The 21,120-nt window shown below is 39.9% G+C and overlaps 1 protein-coding gene across 1 annotated transcript; it reads left to right on the forward strand.

Annotated features, from left to right (window-relative positions):
* The first annotated feature begins 1,425 nt into the window (after nucleotides 1–1,425).
* rbm39b (RNA binding motif protein 39b) lies at nucleotides 1,426–21,120 on the forward strand. Its single transcript, XM_062053656.1, has 15 exons — nucleotides 1,426–1,984; nucleotides 2,503–2,560; nucleotides 3,908–3,957; nucleotides 4,043–4,234; nucleotides 12,302–12,358; nucleotides 12,432–12,549; nucleotides 12,632–12,784; nucleotides 12,845–12,982; nucleotides 13,056–13,121; nucleotides 13,196–13,400; nucleotides 17,852–17,938; nucleotides 17,999–18,095; nucleotides 18,185–18,290; nucleotides 20,488–20,566; nucleotides 20,654–21,120. Exons 2-15 carry the CDS (start codon nucleotides 2,510–2,512, stop codon nucleotides 20,752–20,754), a joined length of 1,500 nt encoding a protein of 499 aa, XP_061909640.1. The 5' UTR covers nucleotides 1,426–1,984; nucleotides 2,503–2,509; the 3' UTR covers nucleotides 20,755–21,120.

Consider the following 21,120-nt stretch of genomic DNA (forward strand, 5'->3'; position numbering starts at 1 on the left):
TTCTAAACTTTAATGTGCGGCTGCTAGACTTTTGACAAGAACAAGAAAGTTTGATCATATTACGCCTATACTGGCTCACCTGCACTGGCTTCCTGTGCACTTAAGATGCGACTTTAAGGTTTTACTACTTACGTATAAAATACTACACGGTCTAGCTCCAGCCTATCTTGCTGACTGTATTGTACCATATGTCCCGGCAAGAAATATGCGTTCAAAGAACTCCGGCTTATTAGTGATTCCCAGAGCCCAAAAAAAGTCTGCGGGCTATAGAGCGTTTTCTGTTCGGGCTCCAGTACTATGGAATGCCCTCCCGGTAAAAGTGAGAGATGCTACCTCAGTAGAAGCATTTAAGTCCAATCTTAAAACTAATTTGTATACTCTAGCCTTTAAATAGACCCCCCTTTTTTAGACCAGTTGATCTGCTGTTTTCTTTTCTCCTTTGCCCCCTCGCCGGGTTATTCCGGTTCCGGTGACCATGGATGAGATGCTGGCTGTCCAGAGTTGGGACCCGGGTTGGACCGCTCGCCTGTGCATCGGTTGGGGACGTCTCTGCGCTACTGACCTGTCTCCGCTCAAGATGGTCTCCTGCTGGCCCCACTATGGACTGGACTCTCACTGTTATGTGGATCCACTGGGGACTGTACTTAGAGGGGGGGTTACCCACATATGCGGTCCCTTCCAAGGTTTCTCATAGTCATTCACATCGACGTCCCTTGTGTGGGCTCTGTGCCGAGGATGTCGTTGTGGCTTGTGCAGCCCTTTGAGACTTTTGTGATTTAGGGCTATATAAATAAACATTGATTGATTGATTGATGTTATCTGCATACCACAAGATATTCTTTTTTTTTGTTACCAAAAATAAGTACCTAAATATCTGCTTGTCACCTCGACTTATCATTTCAAAGCAAGTTATCAACAAATCTGTTGAAATAATTAAATGCATAGACAATTGTGTAATTGTTTCATGAGGTGATGATACATATACAGTCATATACATTCACTGTAACAAAGAGGGCAGCCATAACTGCAATGTGGCGCGCAATGAAAATTAGTTTGACATCCCTGATCAAATTTCAAATATTTAAACACATATACACAATGTTATTATTTATAATTATTTATTTTTTATAAACAGCTATGGTCAGGAAAGTGACCTCAATGTCATTTGTCCAGTGGCCAGAATTGTTCTTAGCAGACACTATAAGGGCCAGCATCGTTTAAAAAAAATTAAATAATATCAACATCTTAAAAATATAATCATAATTGTAAAAATATAAATGACTATAGATAAATATGATGTTCAAATTATTAACAATGATATCAATTCATATTACACCCTGACTGAGATTTGAACCATGGTGCCCTTGTGTAAAGAAGAACATCATTACCCACTGAGCTAGTAAGATGCTTTCTTATACATGCATCTATATAATTATCCATATGCAGTGTTTTATAAAACTGTATGGCTTCATTATTTTGGTGATGTTTGGTAGGCCGAATTTGAGGACTCCATGTGTAAATTATTTATCAAAAATAAATTAGTAAAGCAATACTCAATTACTCTTTCCAATACAAACAATACATTAATATCCCCTGAATCGAAATGAATATTAATAATCTAAACATGTTAAAGTCATCCGACCATGCAAGGAAAAAACATAACACTAATATCTAAAAAAAAAAAAAAAAAAAAAAAATAAAAAGTTAGTGGCGGGCGTGTGCATGTGTTATTAACTTCCAATAGATGGCAGTAACGTGTAACCTAGGATTGTCACAGCTGTAAAAGATGAGGGAGAAGTGACGAAGAAGGAGGAAGCGAATGCTGCAAACAAACGAGGCCACGGCCCGCGTTTGCTCCTTCACAAACGAAACAAAAAACCTTACATAAGCAAAGAAAGTGTTATTTCATTAAGTTTTAGTGGAATCTAGCCATCGAGAGGCACGGAGAAGAATACTTTCGTCTTATTTTCATCAATTCCAAACGGTAAAGTCGTTGTTTGCTAAGTAAACTAGTGTTTTTCTACTAGCTGGCCTTATTTGCACATTTTTTACAAACGACGGCAATATACCGATGTAGTGTGCGTTTTAAATCTTTTTCTTTAACATAATAGGTCTTCACTTTGCTCAATATCTCCTTTATATGGCACATTTGTCTAAAGGCGGCACCGTTGTTTGCTATCTTAAAACGGGCCTCGACAGCTAACGCTAGCATGTAGCTGCGACCGCCATTTAGCCTCAGCCACTGGATCGCAGGAGCCTAGTGTTCGTCGCGGCGTCTTTATAGTTTCTGTATTATACACATTAATAATACTTTATTTTAAATAAATGTTGTGATCTTTCAACGGCTGTATGTGTATTTATAGGTATGTTTATAAAATATAGTGTGTATATTTAGTTCCAAAATACATCAGCTTTCAAATATTGTCCATTCAAGACTATTAAATTTCTTGGCTTTATGGGTTTGAATATGCAAATTTGTAATGTATGTCATTTGTGTTTTAGGATCATCATGGCTGATGATTTTGACGTTGAGGCTATGCTGGAAGCTCCATACAGAAAGGTTGGTTGAGAGTCAAATGAAATGAAGCTAATGTTCTACACTTAAGCCGTTGATAATTGCTAGTGTGACAAAGTTTACATTAAATGTTGTGGTTTGTTTGAGTAAAACGCTTTTAAGTTTAAAAATAAATCCGCATCTATCTCTCTTTATAGACTTCCCTAATGATATCTCACCTCTACTCCCATGAATTCATCTTTGATTCCACTGTGAACTGTGAAAAAAAGGAAGGTAGTTATTGTGCATATACTGATGTACTGTGGTTCACCTTAGGACTAAAAGAGATCCAACCTTAAACACCCAGGCCCTATTCGGTTGCAACAAGGTGAATACCAGTGACGGACAGGCTCATCTTATCAGGCCAGCAAAGTTGGCAGTATTCAAATTTGTAACCTGCATATTTTTGTTCCTTCGTGAGTCATTGGAGGCTTATTTGAGCCATAGAAATATTCTTAGCTTGTAAACAGTTCAAACAAAGCTTGATATCATTTCATAATTTCCCTTCCAAATCAGCTGGGGGAAGGTATTTTCTGAACGACACTTAATTGTGACATTACATTCTTTTATCTTATGAAAATGCATTTTCACATTGTCATATTGTAAACACATTTTTTATTTGTAAATATGAATACTGCCTCTTTGCCTTATTCAATTCAAATGTGTATCAGCATCTTGATTTTGCATGCTACACAACAGCAGATATGAATATAGCAGTAATTCTATTTATTAAGGTAAATGTATTTGTAAAGTGACTTACCATACACTAGATGAGTCAAAACTATCATTCCGTAATTACACTTCTTATATCTCGTGGAAGAATTGATAGATTATTAATTTTTAATATCTATTTTCCTTGGGCATCAATATTACTAAGAAGTGTGAATCCCTGTTTGCTTCAGGGCAAGATGTGTGACAGAGGTGGCATCGAGCTCTTACAGTCCAAGAACGAAAATGGGTGAAGATCACTGGACTGACACCAACCACAAAGGATCTCTTTTAGCGGCCCCGCGCCATGCGTGGTCACATGATTAGGCACAAATTGTGGCATTGGTACGACTTACTAGAAGGGGAAGGGTGGAAATGAGTTGCCAATTGTCAGAGCTTCCTGAACTCAGCTAAAGTGTTGGGACACCTCCATCCTTTTATGAAGAGTATTTGGCAGCCTTGTTAAGAACAGAAGGGCAGCTATTTGGGGAAGGACTCTGGGTACAGCAGAAGGGATTATGATGTATTAATATTAATTCAAATATTTCTGCATTTTCTCTTGTCCCTCCCCACCCCCTTTTTACCATGACGACTTGAAATGTTGCGTCTACGTCCTCATGATGTTCTTCTATCAACCTTGCTTAGGATGAGATCAAGTCTTCTCATGCTAACGGACATGACAGCCAGAACAGGAAGTAAGTTATTGGTGCATCATATTGAACTTCACTTGAAATTCTGCTTTCATGATTTAAATTAATTCCACTTTGAAATAATAAACAGGAAGAGGCGGAGCAAAAGCCGAAGTCCAGGCTCCAAGAAGAGAAGGAGCAGGAGCCGAAGCAAAGATAGAAAAAAAGCCAAGAAGAGGAGTCGGAGTCGTGAAAGAAAGCGCAGTCGCAGCAGGGAGCGCCATCGCAGCCGCTCACGAAGCAAGGAGCGCGCTGGGCGGTACAAAGCTCGCAAGAGTCCAATGTATGTAAGCTTTATTACTACTGTGTGTCTGACAATGTAAATACTAAGGTACATTTATTTGTGATTCCAGCCTAGACGTAGTGACATTAAACTGAGAAAAGTCTTGTATTGTAGACTAGAGCCCAATCCCAACACACCCTCTCACCCTACTTTTTAGCCCTATCCCTACATTTTGTGCTTTCCCGTGAAGTGGGTAGGAATCTAGCCTTTTAGAGTGAGGCATTTCAGAGGCTGACTGCCTCAGGTAGAGCCAGAGAAAAATGCACAATTTCTGCACAAGTTATATGATATATTACATGTTAGTTTGTAATGGTAGCCAGCTAGCCACGCTTGCTAACGTCAGGCTAAAATACTAAATAATACTAAAACTTTGAAGCTTGCCAATGTGAAAATATCAACGTTACGTACCTTCAAAAGAGACAACAGTCTTAGATGGCGGATTATTCTCCGTGTAGTTTTTCGTTTATTCATTAACCGAAGCATGATGAATGTAATAAAAGCGATCTCAGTTGTCCTCTCCAATGCTGTCGGGTTTTGTTGTGTAATGGTGGTAGCAGAGGGTTGTACAGTACATCGCCACTAATAAAGTCCTGCGGTACTAATTAATTAAAAAAGGTACTACTGCCTTTGGAAAACACCCGTGGTTATTTTTCATCCACGTGTTGCTGTGCGGCGGTGACGTTGCTCAGCTGAGGCGCATTTGTGTGTCAAAATGCACGCACTGAGCACATACAATCAGAAAAGGAATAATGACAAAATACCAGCAATTGTACTGGTTAATAAAAAGGGTGCTTGAAAGGCAATATAAAGGTATTTGGGCTTCAGAACTATCAATAAAAATAACTCTTCAAACATGTAAGTGCCGCGCTGCTTTAAAACATGCCTCGCCGAATGTCAATACAGCATTACCAGTTTCAAATTTAGGTGAACATTCAGACCTGCACAAGGAGTTTAAAGCGTGGCAGCTAATATAGTTAACAGCTTCCCCCGCACAAATACACAGTAGATATAAGACATGCAAACAGCTGGTTGGCTTGTTAATCGGTACGAACCGATAACTAATTGTAATATGAATTGGTCGATGTCAATTGGAAAGTCATGAACCGGTCGATTGTAGATCTGTTAAAAAAATATAGCCGCTCAAATCTTGAGACTTCTGTGATGACATAATAGAGTACCGTCGCCGTATACTGAAAACGCATTTTTTTGTACTTTTAACTGCAATCACAATGAAGTCCATTCCATTCTTGTCTGAGCAGGGAGGAGATGCACACGCACTCTGTGCAAAGCTGCCGCTGTGTCTGGCTTGGTTGAGATTTAAGTGTTTAATCACTATTACGCTTCAAATAAAAACAAACCTATCGTTCATATTAATGAGCCAGTCATAATTTGGTTCGTTCGTGAATATCACAACCCTTCAGTCTTTTGATCAAGTTATAACATTTAACAATGTAGAACAGGGGTGGGCAATTAATTTTTAAGGGGGCCGCATGAGCAACCCGAGCACTGCTGGAGGGCCACACTGACAATATTTCAATTAAATTTTGCTCAAATTATTTTTGATATACCGTAAGATAGATAATAATAATAATAATATTTTCATTTAACCTAACGTATCTTTATACAAAAGCAGATGGCTTTTGATGGTTTTATTTTTAACACTTTCTTACACAACACTTCCTGATGTATATTACAATACAAAAATGTCAATTTCTGTCACTTTATCCTGCATCCTCTTTGTTGTATAACCTTTATTTAACCAGATAAGAAAACGTGAACGTAGCACGCCTGTAAGGTGATTGGCGAAGAAGGAGTAAGCGTTGCTGTTGCGGAAATGAGGAGTGAGGATTGGTTTTCCTTTTGGAAAAAACGAGATAAGTTGAGCTGTGTTAGTATAGCATGCTCAATAAAAGTTTAAAAAGTGCATCAGACTTGGTGTGCACTTCTTCTGGATGCTACAATTGATGTCAGAAGTGGGATGAAATGCCTCCCAGTTCGCCTTGCCATCAAACCTGGGAGTCTTCATTGAGGGCGGAATTCCCTCCGTGGCAAGCAGCGTGGCTGCACCTGTAAACACTCTCTCTCTCTCTCTCTCTCTCTCTCTCTCTCTCTCTCTCTCTCTCTCTCTCTCTCTCTCTCTCTCTCTCTCTCTCTCTCTCTCTCTTTTTTTTTTTGCGGTGAGCTCCTCACGTGGCACGTACCTCCCGATGACGTAGCACACAAACAGTGCAGTATGCGCAAAGTTTTACTTCTGCCACCAATTGTAGCGTCCAGAAGAAGTGCACATCAAGTCTGACGCTCTTTTTAAACTTTTATTGAGCAAGCTATACTAACACAGCTCAACATATCTCGTTCCTTCCACACGCACGTCTCCTCACTCCTCATTTACGCAACTCAAGAAGACAACATCTACCGTAATTTCCGGACTATAAGCCGCTACTTTTTCCCCTCGTTCTGGTCCCTGCGGCTTATACAAGGGTGCGGCTTATTTACGGCCTGTTCTTCTCCGACACCGACGAAGAGGATTTCGGTGGTTTTAGTACGCAGGAGGAAGACGATGACACAATGATTAAAGACTGACTTTTCATATACCGGTAGGCTGGTTATTTTGATAACGTACAGGCGAGCACTTTGTATTACTTTGCACCGTTGTATTATTTGTACTCTGCACGAATGCTGTTCGCCATGTCAAAGATGTGAAAGTTTGATTGAATGATTGAAAGATTTAATGTTAATAAATGGGACGCTTTGCGTTCCCAAACAGTCATCTCTGTCCCGACAATCCCCTCCGTGGTAGCAGGAACCCCTATATACTACGCTAATTACACATCAAAACCCTGCGGCTTATAGTCGGGTGCGGCTTATATATGGAGCAATCTGTATTTTCCCCTAAATTTAGCTGGTGCGGCTTATAGTCAGGTGCGGCTTATAGTCCGGAAATTACGGTACTTCAGCAGGTCGTTACACTATATTCTTTAAACACAGCAACGTGTGTACCACAAATAAGCACACAGCTTTACCTTTACTTGGCAGTCCACGTCTTGTTGAAAACACGCCATTCGTCATCAACTTTTCTCTTTTTAGCGTCTCGGGGATAACCGGGCAGCACTTGTCGCTGTGCGCCTTCCCTCACAGGACATACGCACATATAACACTTTTCAAAATAAAAGCAGCACAGTTGTATTGCACGCACGACAAAGATGTTTTTTTAAATTTATTTTGTAATTTGAGATTGCCGCTGCGCGCACGAGCATACGTCCACACGGAAGTAATACAAATAACGCTTTTCAAAACAAAAGCAGCACCGTTGTATTGCACACGAAATAGATGCTTTTTAAAATTTATTTTGTAATTTATAATTGGCCTCACGCGGGCCAGACAGGGACGTACAAAGGGCCGGATGCGGCCCGCGGGCCGCACAATGCCCAGGTCTGATGTACAACAAACAAACATACAACTAAACTAAAAATCAACAGCAGAAAATTAATTTACAGTTCTAATCATAATTTGCATTTTCAACTGGCATCGTTTTTTCTTTTTAAGTTTTTGGATTGCAAAGCCTTGAATTTAGTTGATAGTTCTATTTGCTAATGCAGGAACCACCTGTTTAGTATGTGTTTATTTAAAAAAATAAACACATGACATTGTTCTGACATGATACATTTAATGTTCTAAAGCTTACATCTGCGTATTGCATGGAATCTTAATGTAATTGTGAATCGTATTGTAGTCCATGTATCGAGATTCATATCGGATCGCCATTTAAGGTAGAAATGCACACCCCTATTAATTATAATACTAAAATATATTTTTTCTTACATATCGTTTTGCTTTTTTTTTTTGCAATTGTTGCTGCTTTTTGTGCAATGTTCTTTGTTGCGATTTTTTTTTTTGTGCCGATTTCTCCACTGCCTTTGCGCTGCTGGGAGTCTTTCTCTCCTTACAAGCCTCCACTGTCATCTTACATTTTGAAGATTGCTGTTTCTGCGTGGAGTTTGCATGTTTTCCCTGTGACTGCGTGGGTTCCCTCCGGGTACTCCGGCTTCCTCCCACCTCCAAAGACATGTATCTGGGGATATGTTGATTGGTAACACTAATTTGGCCCTAGTGTGTGAATGTTGTCTGTCTGTGTTGGCCCTGCGATGAGGTGGGGACTTGTCCAGGGTGTACACCACCTTCCGCCCGAATGCAGCTGAGATAGGTCCCGAAAGGGACAAGCGGTAGAAAATGGATGGATGGATGTCTGCGAGTATATCTAGTATACATTAAAGTACGTCTACATTGCAAACATGCTGCCTCCGATTCAGACAACCCTGTGCATATAGCTCAAAGGGGAACTGCACTTTAAAAAAAATTTAAAAAAAAAATCTTATCCACAATCCTTATGTAAGACAAGAACACGTTTTTTAATAGTTTTTTTATGCATTCTAAATATTAAATAAATGCGATCAAAAGTATGCTTACAATAGGGCCCATGGAAGTCGCTCTATTCTGCCTATACAGCCCTAAAAACATCCAAACACTTCCATTAAGTTTTTTATATACATGCTGTAAGTATAAGGCCATGTCCACACGGACAGTTTCAAAAACACATATTTGGGGTTAAAACGTTCTACTTTCACACAAGTGTAGTTTCAAAACTGTCAACACACAAACGCATACACCTGTTATGCACATTTTGTCTAATATGAAGCCTGGAAAAGCACCCATAGCTGACTTGGTGGCATTACACACCTCTGTTATGTTTATTTTGATATACAAGCTGTACATTATCTTTAAAACCAGCCTGCACCTATACAGAGCCCTGGGAACATTATGAATCTTTTTTTAGTGCTTAAAGCTTGCATGCACGCTTTAAACACTATCAGCAACCTATTGATATATTACATGTGGAGTGAAGTGTACATTATTTCTAAAATTAGCACGCACTAATGAGCAATAAAATGTACATTGTCTTTAACATTAACAAGAAGGAAGGAGACATGTTTTTTTTAGACGTTCGGATGCGTTACATTTGCGTGCATGGTCGTGCCCAGCTCTACACAAATGGAAGCGACACACTAAAGTTCATGATCTGTCGTTAAACAAAGAATTAAAAACATGAGATAATGTTGCACCTTTCTTATGACGCAAAGCAAAAAAGTTAAAGTACCAATGATTGTCACACACACACACTAGGTGTGGTGAAATTTGTCCTCTGCATTTGCAGTGGGCAGCAGCGGTGCCGTGCCCGGGAATCATTTTTGGTGATTTAACCCCCAATTCCAACCCTTGATGCTGAGTGCCAAGCGGGGAGGTAATGGGTCCCATTTTTATAGTCTTTGGTATGACTCGGCTGGAAAGTCTTGCTTGTCAAAGTTGTCCCATCAGCTGGAGGTCTGACAACAATCGTATCCATAACAGCTGACTGTCGTCGGCGGAAGTGTCGCAAAGCCTATTTTGATGCGCCTTTTTTTTCCAATGTTGAGTGAAAATAGAAGCATATTTACGTTTAAACATAAGGTAGATAGTCGTATAATTTGTTTAAATGCAGCAAGCCAGTGTTGTTGAGCTTTGGAATTGACAGCGCACAACCGTGACATCATCAGAGGAGTACAAGCCTCCGTTTGTACATGTACATGCATACGCTGAGCGGAGAGTTTTGGAACTTTACATTTTGGCCAGCGTTTGCGTGTGGACTACAGGCCTAAATGCAGGGATAAGTATGTTTTTATTAATTATCCGTGTTCGTGTGGACATAGCCTCAATGTAATGTAGTTACGGCACATTTATGTTAACATGTAATATTTACGTATTGATTATTTTACGCATACGCGGCACAATTTCAAAAACACGTCCACCTCTACATCACTGATTTCTACTCATTGCAGACTTTGACAGCCAACAAACATAATATAACATTACTCTCTGTCACTAGGAAACCGACTGATAGAATCTTTTTGTGTCTCTCATGCCATTTCCGGGTCTAAATTGGCTGTCAAATATATCAACATGTCGAAATATGTCCTTGTCCTTCCACTATCCAGGTGAGAGGCATTATTCATGGTCGACAATAAAATTTCATGTAAACAGGCATACATACTAGTAATCACGGCGCTGCTATAGTTTGTCTGTGTTAGCGCTTATATTATCAATAACACTCATACTCTGCTAATATTGAAGTCACAAAATGTAAATAAAGTATCGTTGGTGCTTTTTGAATGTTTATTTTTATTGGGTTTCATGGGCGGAATGGAGGACCTCTTATTGGCTCTGTTGTAAGCTGACTTTTATTTACAATGCATTAAAAAAAAAATACATCCGTTGTCATGTCTTTCATAATGATTGTGAACGATAGGCAAAATTCCCCGAAAAAGTGCAGTTCCCCTTTAAGTCATCACAACATTCGGTTCCGGTTATCAAAGAAGTACCTTTGTATTTTTTCGATGGCTACATTTTCCGTGCATCACTGCTCGATAGCGCGCAAATAAACTATGTATATATCCATGTATGCGATACGTGCTGATCTAGGGTAAGTCCGTGTCAAAAACTGCTGAAACGCCACAAACATTTGCACAACTATAACCCCCTAAAAGGTGTGTGCGTGTGTGTGCGTGCGTGTGCGTGTGTGTGTGTGTGTGTGTGTGTGTGTGTGTGTGTAAAGTGGCGCCAAAGGAGATCATTGAGGTGTTTACTAGTGAAATCATACTATTACATAAAGTCAGCACACGCTAATTTCTCTGTGGTAGTAGTGTACTCAAAGCAGTAAAACTGTTTAAAAAATAATAATAATAATAATACTAATTCTTATTTATTCCAAAAAATTTCAGGGCATGCGTTAAGCTTATACAGCAACTGACATTAAAAGCTACAAGGTTGTTTGCTTAAATAACTAGTCTTTGTTTATTAATGTTTTTAGAAAACTCGCAAAAACCGGTAAAATGTGTTCCTACATACCAGATACAAAATGAGCTGAGCAACTTTGAATGTTTACATTATTCACATCCAAATTCTGTTTAAAGCTTGCAAGCCATAATCAACTTTTTTCTTTTTAGACAATTGCCCTGTCTGCACTCGTTTTTTCACAACTTTGTGCAGGTACAGTAGGACTATTGTAGATGTTTTTATCTGCTCAATTCTGACTGCCGCAAAAACACTACAAAAGTTAACCATTTAACTTTAGCAGAGATGCTAACAGTCCCTTTCACAGAAAATATATTGTTGTGCTTTTTATACTTTTGCTAACGGTGTGGTTGTTGCATAAAAATACTTGATATGAAGCACACTGCACCTTTTGCAAGAAAACCGTTATATGGCAAATCTGAAAAGTCTGTTTGCTAATATTTTTTTCAATTACAGTATTTTCCGCACTATAAGACGCACCTAAAAACCTCCAATTTTCTCAAAAGCTGACACTGCGCCTTATAATCCGGTGCGCCTTATATATGGACCAATATTGAGCCACAACAGGTCTCGCAACCCCAGCCTCTACTGTAGCGTCTATTCTATGCGCCTTATAATGCGGTGCGCCTTATATGTGAATACAGTTTTAAAATAGGCCATTCATTGAAGGGGCGCCTTATAGTGCGAAAAATACGGTAGTTTCCCTCCTAATTTTTGTTAATTTGCTGCACCTGTTATTGGCAAGTCGCGAGTAGGGAGGCTCTCTGTACATGATTCTTTAGTGTGTAAAGCTAGCCCTACAGCACTCCACCCACCGAGACAAAGATTGATTAATTGAAAAGGGGGCTCACTGAGTTCATTTAATTCTACTGTTCAAGGAACGCGCTTCGGTGCTAAGAGCGATGCACAAGAGTGAAGCGAGAGGCAAACAAACGCGGGGCTCAACAATTCTAAATTGGCAAACACGTCTGTCACACAAACGTAGGTGACTGTGGAGGGGGGGAAAAATTATTTACCACACTAATTTAAAACTTTGATGTTGATTATTCATGCAGCACTATTGGAGACCAATGTTGGTTTTCATATTGCTGAAAGTGTCTAGACTGGCTAGAGAATTAAAGACGTAACATTTGCATGCTTTTCGCAATATGTATACCACTACAAATTATCTTTTTTGTCCTCCAGACGCAAGCGATCTAAAAGTCGCAGTCCTCCCGTCAAAAAAGAGAAAAGTCCCATCAGGTAATACGTGTTAACATATTTATTTTTGTTGAAAGTGATGTTTTTATTCTAATCCGCTTGTTTTTCTCTCTAGGCAACCAATTGACAATCTAACACCAGAGGAGCGAGATGCCCGCACTGTTTTCTGCATGCAACTGGCTGCAAGAATCCGAGCTCGAGACCTCGAAGATTTCTTCTCAGCTGTTGGAAAAGTACGTTACTGTTCAGTTTAAGTGTGGTTTGTTGATTATGTGTAAAAATATTGTCTACAACTGCTACTGGTTTGCCCTGCAGGTAAGAGATGTGAGAATGATATCAGACAGAAACTCCAGAAGATCGAAGGGGATCGCCTACATTGAGTTCGTAGAGTCGTCTTCTGTCCCCCTTGCTATCGGATTGACTGGCCAACGGCTTTTAGGAGTGCCCATCATTGTGCAGGCTTCTCAGGTAGGTTCATACTAATAATTGTGCTAAGGCTTTTTTCATGACTTGTGCACATGTTCACAGGCAGAGAAGAATCGAGCTGCTGCTGCTGCGAATAATCTCCAAAAAGGCAGTTTAGGTCCAATGCGGTTGTATGTGGGCTCCTTGCACTTCAACATTACGGAGGAAATGCTTCGTGGGATCTTTGAGCCTTTTGGAAAGGTCAGTGTTTAGTTTTTACATCTTGAGTACAGCCAAGTTGTAGACAGATTTTAATCCTTTATTGGTGTTTTAGATCGAAGGCATTCAGCTTATGATGGACAGTGAAACGGGACGCTCTAAAGGATATGGCTTTATATCAGTAAGCCATCTATTTTCAGCATGTTTCATATGTTCTTTCTATTGTTTGCCTTTAGTTTGACGTTGTTTCTCAAGTTTGCAGATGCAGAGTGTGCAAAAAAGGCCTTGGAGCAGCTCAATGGCTTTGAGCTGGCCGGCCGGCCAATGAAGGTGGGCCATGTCACTGAGCGCTCAGACGCATCAACGGCAAGCTCATTCCTGGACAATGATGAGCTAGAAAGGACCGGCATTGACCTCGGCACCACAGGACGTCTACAGCTTATGGCTCGACTTGCTGAAGGTTTGTAGCACAATCAACCAATTGTATTATTAACTGTTATTTAAAAACGTCACATTTAATCACAAAGGCTTCACAAAATTGTTTCAGTCCTCCTCACTTACTTGAAACCGACATGTTTTTTTGGCACAACCAGCACCGAACAAAGTAAAACTTATACCCACCTCTGGAAAGACACGCCAGTATGCTACATTAACTTAAAAATGGCAGCAAACTTTTCCTGCCCCGCTTTCCTGACGCCAATGTACATTTTTACGCTGATGACACATTCATTTACTGTTTTGGCTTTAACCCTGCTAAAGCTGTAGAACCTCTGCAGGAAGCATTTGATGTGATCCAGCACACACTTCTGCAGCTAAACTAGTCAATGCTGAAAAGACAAAACTAATGTTTTCAAACATTAAGAGGGTTCCTCAAACTATCCCCTTAGTGTCCACTCTTGAGGGAAATGTCAGAGGTGGATCACACGTCCAAATACCTCAGTATTTTGCAAGATGATTCCCTGACGTTGTTGCCCCATATAGACAGTCTTGTGAAAAAACAAACTTAAATTGGGCTTTTTCTTTCGAGGCAAAAAACACCTTGTCACTGCAACATTTTTATCCATTTTAGACTATGGAGACGTGTTGTACATGAATGCCTCCGCTCAATGTCTACATAGGATGGACACAGTTTATGCTTCTGAGGTTAATAACTAACTATAGGGCCTTGACCCATCATTATTAGCTGTATTCTCGAATGGCATGGCCTTCTTTGTCCTCCAGCAGGCTGGGTCATTGCTATACTTTATAAGGTAATGCTTGGTCGAATGCTCTCCTACATTCATAATTTAATCACACACAGGATGTTGACTTTTGTTTGCGTTCAAATTATCATTTGTTGCTCACTGTTCCATTTTCCCGCACAGAACTGGGAAAAAGGGCTGTTTCCTCTGATCCTTTTACATGGAACATGTTACAAAAAGACTGGAGATTAATAACTTTCATTCAATCCAATCCAATCCACTTTATTTATATAGCACATTTAAACAACAAACATTTTTCCAAAGTGCTGCACAAAAATATTAAAAACAAGATTCAAATACTATCCTTAGCTCCACCAATGACCGAATAAAAACAAAATAACAATAAATATGATTAAAAACTAATTAGACAATAAATAAAAATAAAAATATAAAAACAGAGGACCACACAACTCACATAGTGTTAAAAGCCACTGAATAAAAGTGGGTCTTAAGACGAGACTTAAAAAACACTCCACTGTGGGAGCAGTTGGAACATGGAGGGGCAGAGTGTTCCAGAGCTTTAGGGCCAACCACAGAGAAGGCCCTGTCTCCCCTGGTTTTAAGTCTCGTCTTGGGCACCACGAGCTGGAGCTTGCTCTCAGACCTCAGAGCTTGCGCAGGAGTGTAAATTTGGATGAGGTCCCAGATATAATGAGGTGCCAGTCCATGCAAAGCTTTAAAGGCCTACTGAAACCCACTACTGCCGACCACGCAGTCTGATAGTTTATATATCAATGATTAAATCTTAACATTGCAACACATGCCAATACGGCTGGGTTAACTTATAAAGTGCAATTTTAAATTTCCCGCTAAACTTCCGGTTGAAAACGTCTATGTATGATGACGTATGCGCGTGACGTCACGGAGTTTGCGGAAATATTGGGACACCATTGTGTCCCAATACAAACAGCTCTGTTTTCATTGCAAAATTCCACAGTATTCTGGACATCTGTGTTGGTGAATCTTTTGACATTTGTTTAATGAACAATGAAGACTGCAAAGAAGAAAGTTGTAGGTGGGATCGGTGTATTAGCGGCTGGCTCCAGCAACACAAGCAGGAGGACTTTGACTTGGATAGCAGACGCGCTAGCCGACGCTAGCCGCCGACCGCACGGATGATCGGGTGAAGTCCTTCGTCGATCGCTGGTGAGCACGGGTGTTGATGAGCAGATGAGGGCTGGCTGGCGTAGGTGGATAGCTAATGTTTTTAGCATAGCTCTGTGACATCCCGTTGCTAAGTTAGCTTCAATGGCGTTGTTAGCAACAGCATTGTTAAGCTTCGCCAGGCTGGAAAGCATTAACCGTGTAATTACAGGTCCATGGTTTAATAATATTGTTGATTTTCTGTCTATCCTTCCAGTCAGGGGCTTATTTCTTTTGTTTCTATATGCAGTTAAGCCCGATGCTATCAAGTTAGCTCCGTAGCTAAAGTGTTTCGCCGATGTATTGTCGTGGAGATAAAAGTCACTGTGAATGTCCATTTCGCGTTCTCGACTCTCATTTACAAGAGGATATAGTATCCGAGGTGGTTTAAATACAAATCCGTGATCCACAATAGAAAAAGGACAGTGTGTGGAATCCAATGAGCCAGCTTGTACCTAAGTTACGGTCAGAGCGAAAAAAGATGCGTCATGCACTGCACTCTAGTCCTTCACTCTCACGTTCCTCATCCACGAATCTTTCATCCTGGCTCATATTAATGGGGTAATCGTCGCTTTCTTGGTCTGAATCGCTCTCGCTGCTGGTGTAAACAATGGGGAAATGTGAGGAGCCTTTCAACCTGTGACGTCACGCTACTTCCGGTACAGGCAAGGCTTTTTTTATCAGCGACCAAAAGTTGCGAACGTTATCGTCGATGTTCTCTACTAAATCCTTTCAGCAAAAATATGGCAATATCGCAAAATGATCAAGTATGACACATAGAATGGATCTGCTATCCCCGTTTAAATAAAAAAAATTCATTTCAGTAGGCCTTTAAAACCAAACGGCAAAATGTTAAAATCAATTCTAAAATCAACAGGGAGCCAGTGCAAAGTCTAAAGAATTGGGGTTATATGCTCACGTTTCCTGGCCCCTGTTAAAAGTTGTGCTGCGACGTTCTGGACTAACTGCAACCGGGAGAGAGCTTTTTGGCTAATGCCAGCATAAAGTGCATTGCAGTAGTCCAGGCAACTTGAAATAAAAGCATGCACGACTTGTTCACAAAGGTTAAAAGATAAAAACAGCTTTACTTTTTCATTGAACGCTTTTAAATCCAGATTGAAAGCTTTTGAGATGACATTTTTAAATTGTAGCTTCTTTTCTTAATGTGTATGCCATGCATTTTTATGTAACTATCTTTTGCTCCCACTTGGCCAGTATCCCCTCGAAAAATGTTTTTTTAATCGCAATAGGACTTTCCTGGTTTAATAAAATGGGGGGGGGAAAAATAAATCTGCTTAGCGTTGTCTCTTCAGTGTAAACAAACAGCAACAGGTACTCTTGTCATTCAGTGCCATTTAATGCTAAAGATGGCTTTTTCCTGTCTGTATTGAATAAACGATAGGCATTGTAAATTAATAAAGGAAGTGTAAAACACTAACATAACATCAGGAGCTTGTAGAACAGCGCTATATCATGGGTTCTAATTATGTGCATTCCAGTTATTAACACAGCATAAAACACATTCAAAATGAATAAATAGGCATTGATTACAATAGCACTTGAGTTTATCAACATGAGTAACATTTTCCCCTCGGGATCAATAAATAAATAAATCAATCCAAAGTTTACTTTAATAGCCCTAAATCACGAGTGTCTTAGTCATATTTTAAAAGTAAGGATGTATTCTTGATACCTGCGGTAAAACTCCTGGCGGTTAGTATTACAGTTTAAAATTATGGAAAAACCCTGATTGATACCTGTCCTTTGATAATTTCATGGACTGGCTGAAGTCAGCTTGCTTGCTAACATGAAAACAAGATACATTAACGTCTTTCCCCAATAACAACATTCTCCAATCTAAACTCAAACATATTGCTGTCTCAGCAACTAATCATTTGAGCACATTGAACCTACAAGCGGTGCTGTCATAGTACAGTGATCATTCTGTATAACAGACCTGGGCATTCTGCGGCCCGCGGGCCGCATCCGGCCCTTTGTACGTCCCTGTCCGGCCCGCGTGAGGCAAATCATAAATTACAAAATAAATTTGAAAAAGTATCTATCTCGAGTGTGCAATACAACGGTGCTGCTATCAAAAATAATTTAAGCAAAATTTAAGTGAAATATTGTCGGTGTGGCCCTCCAGCAGTGCTCGGGTTGCTCATGCGGCCCCCGGTAAAAATTAATTGCCCACCCCTGCTGTATAAGGTCAAGGTGTTCTTACAATGCCTTCAAGGACTGTTGAACAGAGTAGGATGCCACAACGTCGGCCAGAAATAATATATTTGATTTGATACGCACTTTCATTTAAATGTTTAAATGCTGTAACACAAACCTATCAGACTACAATCATATAGTTAGAATCTTTAATGGTTGCATACCAAATGATTCACTTCCTTTAAGATGAACTGTCACCAGCTTGGACAAACCTCTCCTTCAGGGTGTGACATTTTACACCTGGAATTGTTTAACAAAAAACTTTTCCGGTTGCCTTTGTACCAACCTGTCTTTTTTTCATCCTTTGTAGGAACTGGTCTGAAGATTCCCCCTGCTGCTCAGCAGGCTCTACAGATGACCGGCTCCATACCCTTCGGAAACGTATCCACACCACCAGGTAATTTGTTTTTATTTGTGCTTTTGTTATATTGATATTTACTTGCGTTGTCTTTTTCAGCTGCTCCAAGCCATGCATCAAGCCAAGCTATGAACCTTCCATCACAGCCGCTGGCTACTCACTGCCTTCAATTGTCTAATCTCTTCAACCCACAAGCGTAAGTTTGCCAGCGAGCCATTGCTTTTGAAGTTTTTCTAAATATTAAGAGTAATGTAAGCTCTGAAACGGCTACCCCCCTCCCCCCAGGGAAAACGGTCCCAGTTGGGCCAATGAGATCCAAGATGATGTCATCGACGAATGTAACAAGCATGGCGGAATTGTTCACATTTATGTTGATAAGAACTCTGCTCAGGTAAGATCGGTCACTTTGCAACTCATTCTAGGAAAATAGACCAATTTGTTTTGCAATTTCCTTTTTAGGCTCAAATTTGACTCACTGGTTATTATGCTTAAATTGTAAAGTCTATTGAACTACCGGTAGTTCAATTTAAGAATTATGCAATTGATGTGTTGACGTTAAAGGCCTACTGAAATGAATTTTTTTTATTTAAACGGGGATAGCAGATCTATTCTATGTGTCATACTTGATCATTTTGCGATATTGCCATATTTTTGGTGAAAGGATTTAGTATAGAACAACGACGATAAAGATTGCAACTTTTGGTATCTGATAAAAAAAAGGCTCGCCCCTACCGGAAGTAGCGTGACGTAGTCAGTTGAACATATACGCAAAGTTCCCTATTGTTTACAATGAATGCCGCATGAAGTGAGAGAGATTCGGACCGAGAAAGCGACAATTTCCCCATTAATTTGAGCGAGGATGAAAGATTTGTGGATGAGTAAAGTGCAAGTGAAGGACTAGTGGGGAGTTGAAGCTATTCAGATAGGGAAGATGCTGTGAGAGCCGGGGGTGACCTGATATTCAGCTGGGAATGACTACAACAGTAAATAAACACAAGACATATATATACTCTATTATCCACAACACAACCAGGCTTATATTTAATATGCCACAAATTAATCCTGCATAAAAACACCTGCGTGTTTGTTACGCTAGCTCCTAGCTCCTCTGCTAGCTCCTAGCTCCATAGAACACGCCAATACAATTCAAACACCTGATCAACACACACAATCACTCAGCCCAAAAGACCGTTCACCTAACCCAAGGTTCATAAAGCTTATATATTTTTAAAAAGTTACGTACGTGACGCGCACATACGGTCAAGCTCTCAAATGTTTAGCAGCCAAGGCTGCATACTCACGGTACCTGATATTCAGCTGGGAATGACTACAACAGTAAATAAACACAAGACATATATATACTCTATTAGCCACAACACAACCAGGCTTATATTTAATATGCCACAAATTAATCCTGCATAAAAACACCTGCGTGTTTGTTATGCTAGCTCCTAGCTCCTATGCTAGCTCCTAGCTCCATAGAACACGCCAATACAATTCAAACACCTGATCAACACACACAATCACTCAGCCCAAAAGACCGTTCACCTAACCCAAGGTTCATAAAGCTTATATATTTAAAAAAAGTTACGTACATACGCAAAAAAAAGTTGCGCACATACGGTCAAGCGATCAAATGTTTAGAAGCCAAAGCTGCATACTCACAGTAGCACGTCTGCGTCTTTGTCATCCAAATCAAAGTAATCCTGGTAAGAGTCTGTGTTGTCCCAGTTCTCTACAGGCGTCTGTGTATCGAAGTCAAAAGTCCTCCTGGTTAGAGTCTCTGTTATCCGAGTTCTTCCATCTTGACTGCATCTTTCGGGAATGTAAACAAAGAAGCGCCGGCTGTGTACTGTTGTTGCTGACTACGTTCGAAAAATACGTCCATTTCGCACCGACAACTTTCTTCTTTGCTTGCTCAGCTTCCTTCTCCATAATGCAATGAACATGATTGAAACAGATTCACGAACACAGATGTCCAGAGTACTGTGGAATTATGAAATGAAAACAGAGCTTTTTCGTATTGGCTTCAATGTGGAAGGCATACCCGTGTTCCCCGGTCTACGTCACGCGCATACGTCATCCTCAGAGGCGTTTCGAACAGGAAGTTTAGCGGCAAATTTAAAATGTCACTTTATAAGTTAACCCGGCCGTATTGGCATGTGTTATAATGTTAAGATTTCATCATTGATATATAAACTATCAGACTGCGTGGTCGGTAGTAGTGGCTTTCAGTAGGCCTTTAACCAGTGTTCATTTTGCAACTCAAGTGCTTTACACCAGTAGAAGAAAACATATGTACATACAGCACTATTGATAAAGCCTGGTACGGAGGATTGAGGAATAACGGCCACACCGGAGATGTAAAATGTATGTATTAAATAAAAACAGGATAATAGTAGTGATAGTAAAAAACTAAACAAAAATTAAACTATGTAAAAAGCCGTGTCTTTAACCTCTTTAGCTGCAGATGTAAATAGAAATATAATTAATTCCTCGTCTACCTATTATGTAAAAGACCCCCAAAGCTGATTTTTGGTTAAATTTAAAAATACTTAACATTTTGTAAATATGATTGTATTTTCCAGGGTAATGTGTATGTGAAGTGCCCCTCCATACCAGCAGCAATGGCCACTGTAAATGCACTTCATGGTCGCTGGTTTGCAGGTATGTGCAACTGACCATCGATCTACAACCTTTTTGCATTAAAATGTTCATTTCCAAAATGTAACATGTTTACTCTTTCCCCTGTAGGGAAAATGATAACAGCTGCCTATGTTCCCTTACCAACCTACCACAACCTTTTCCCTGACTCAGTAACAGCGAAGCAGCTGCTAATGCCAACACGTCGATAGTGTGAGACATCTTATCAGTCAGTGTACATACATTTCTTTGCATTGATTTAAAAATGTCATTGGAAAGGCTTTGTTGAAGTTAGGTGGCTCTCACATGTAAACCCTTCAATATTTGGCAGTTTGGAGTTTGCTTTAAACTTTGTGGCTTTGTGCTGTGAACCACTGAAATCTGCAGGATCTGATTTTTAAGTATTCCTGTCATCAATTACTTAGATGGGAAACAAATAGCAGGACTACTTAAGTCTACTGGAATATCGGGGCCTCAATTGCAAAAAGTATGTCAATGTCTACAATGATTATTTGTACTTTATACAGCCATAATTTCATTTTTAGTCTGAAGGCTCCAATAAACATGTTTGAACCATA

Source organism: Entelurus aequoreus, linkage group LG07 (assembly GCF_033978785.1).
Source record: "Entelurus aequoreus isolate RoL-2023_Sb linkage group LG07, RoL_Eaeq_v1.1, whole genome shotgun sequence".
Lineage (NCBI taxonomy): Eukaryota > Metazoa > Chordata > Actinopteri > Syngnathiformes > Syngnathidae > Entelurus > Entelurus aequoreus.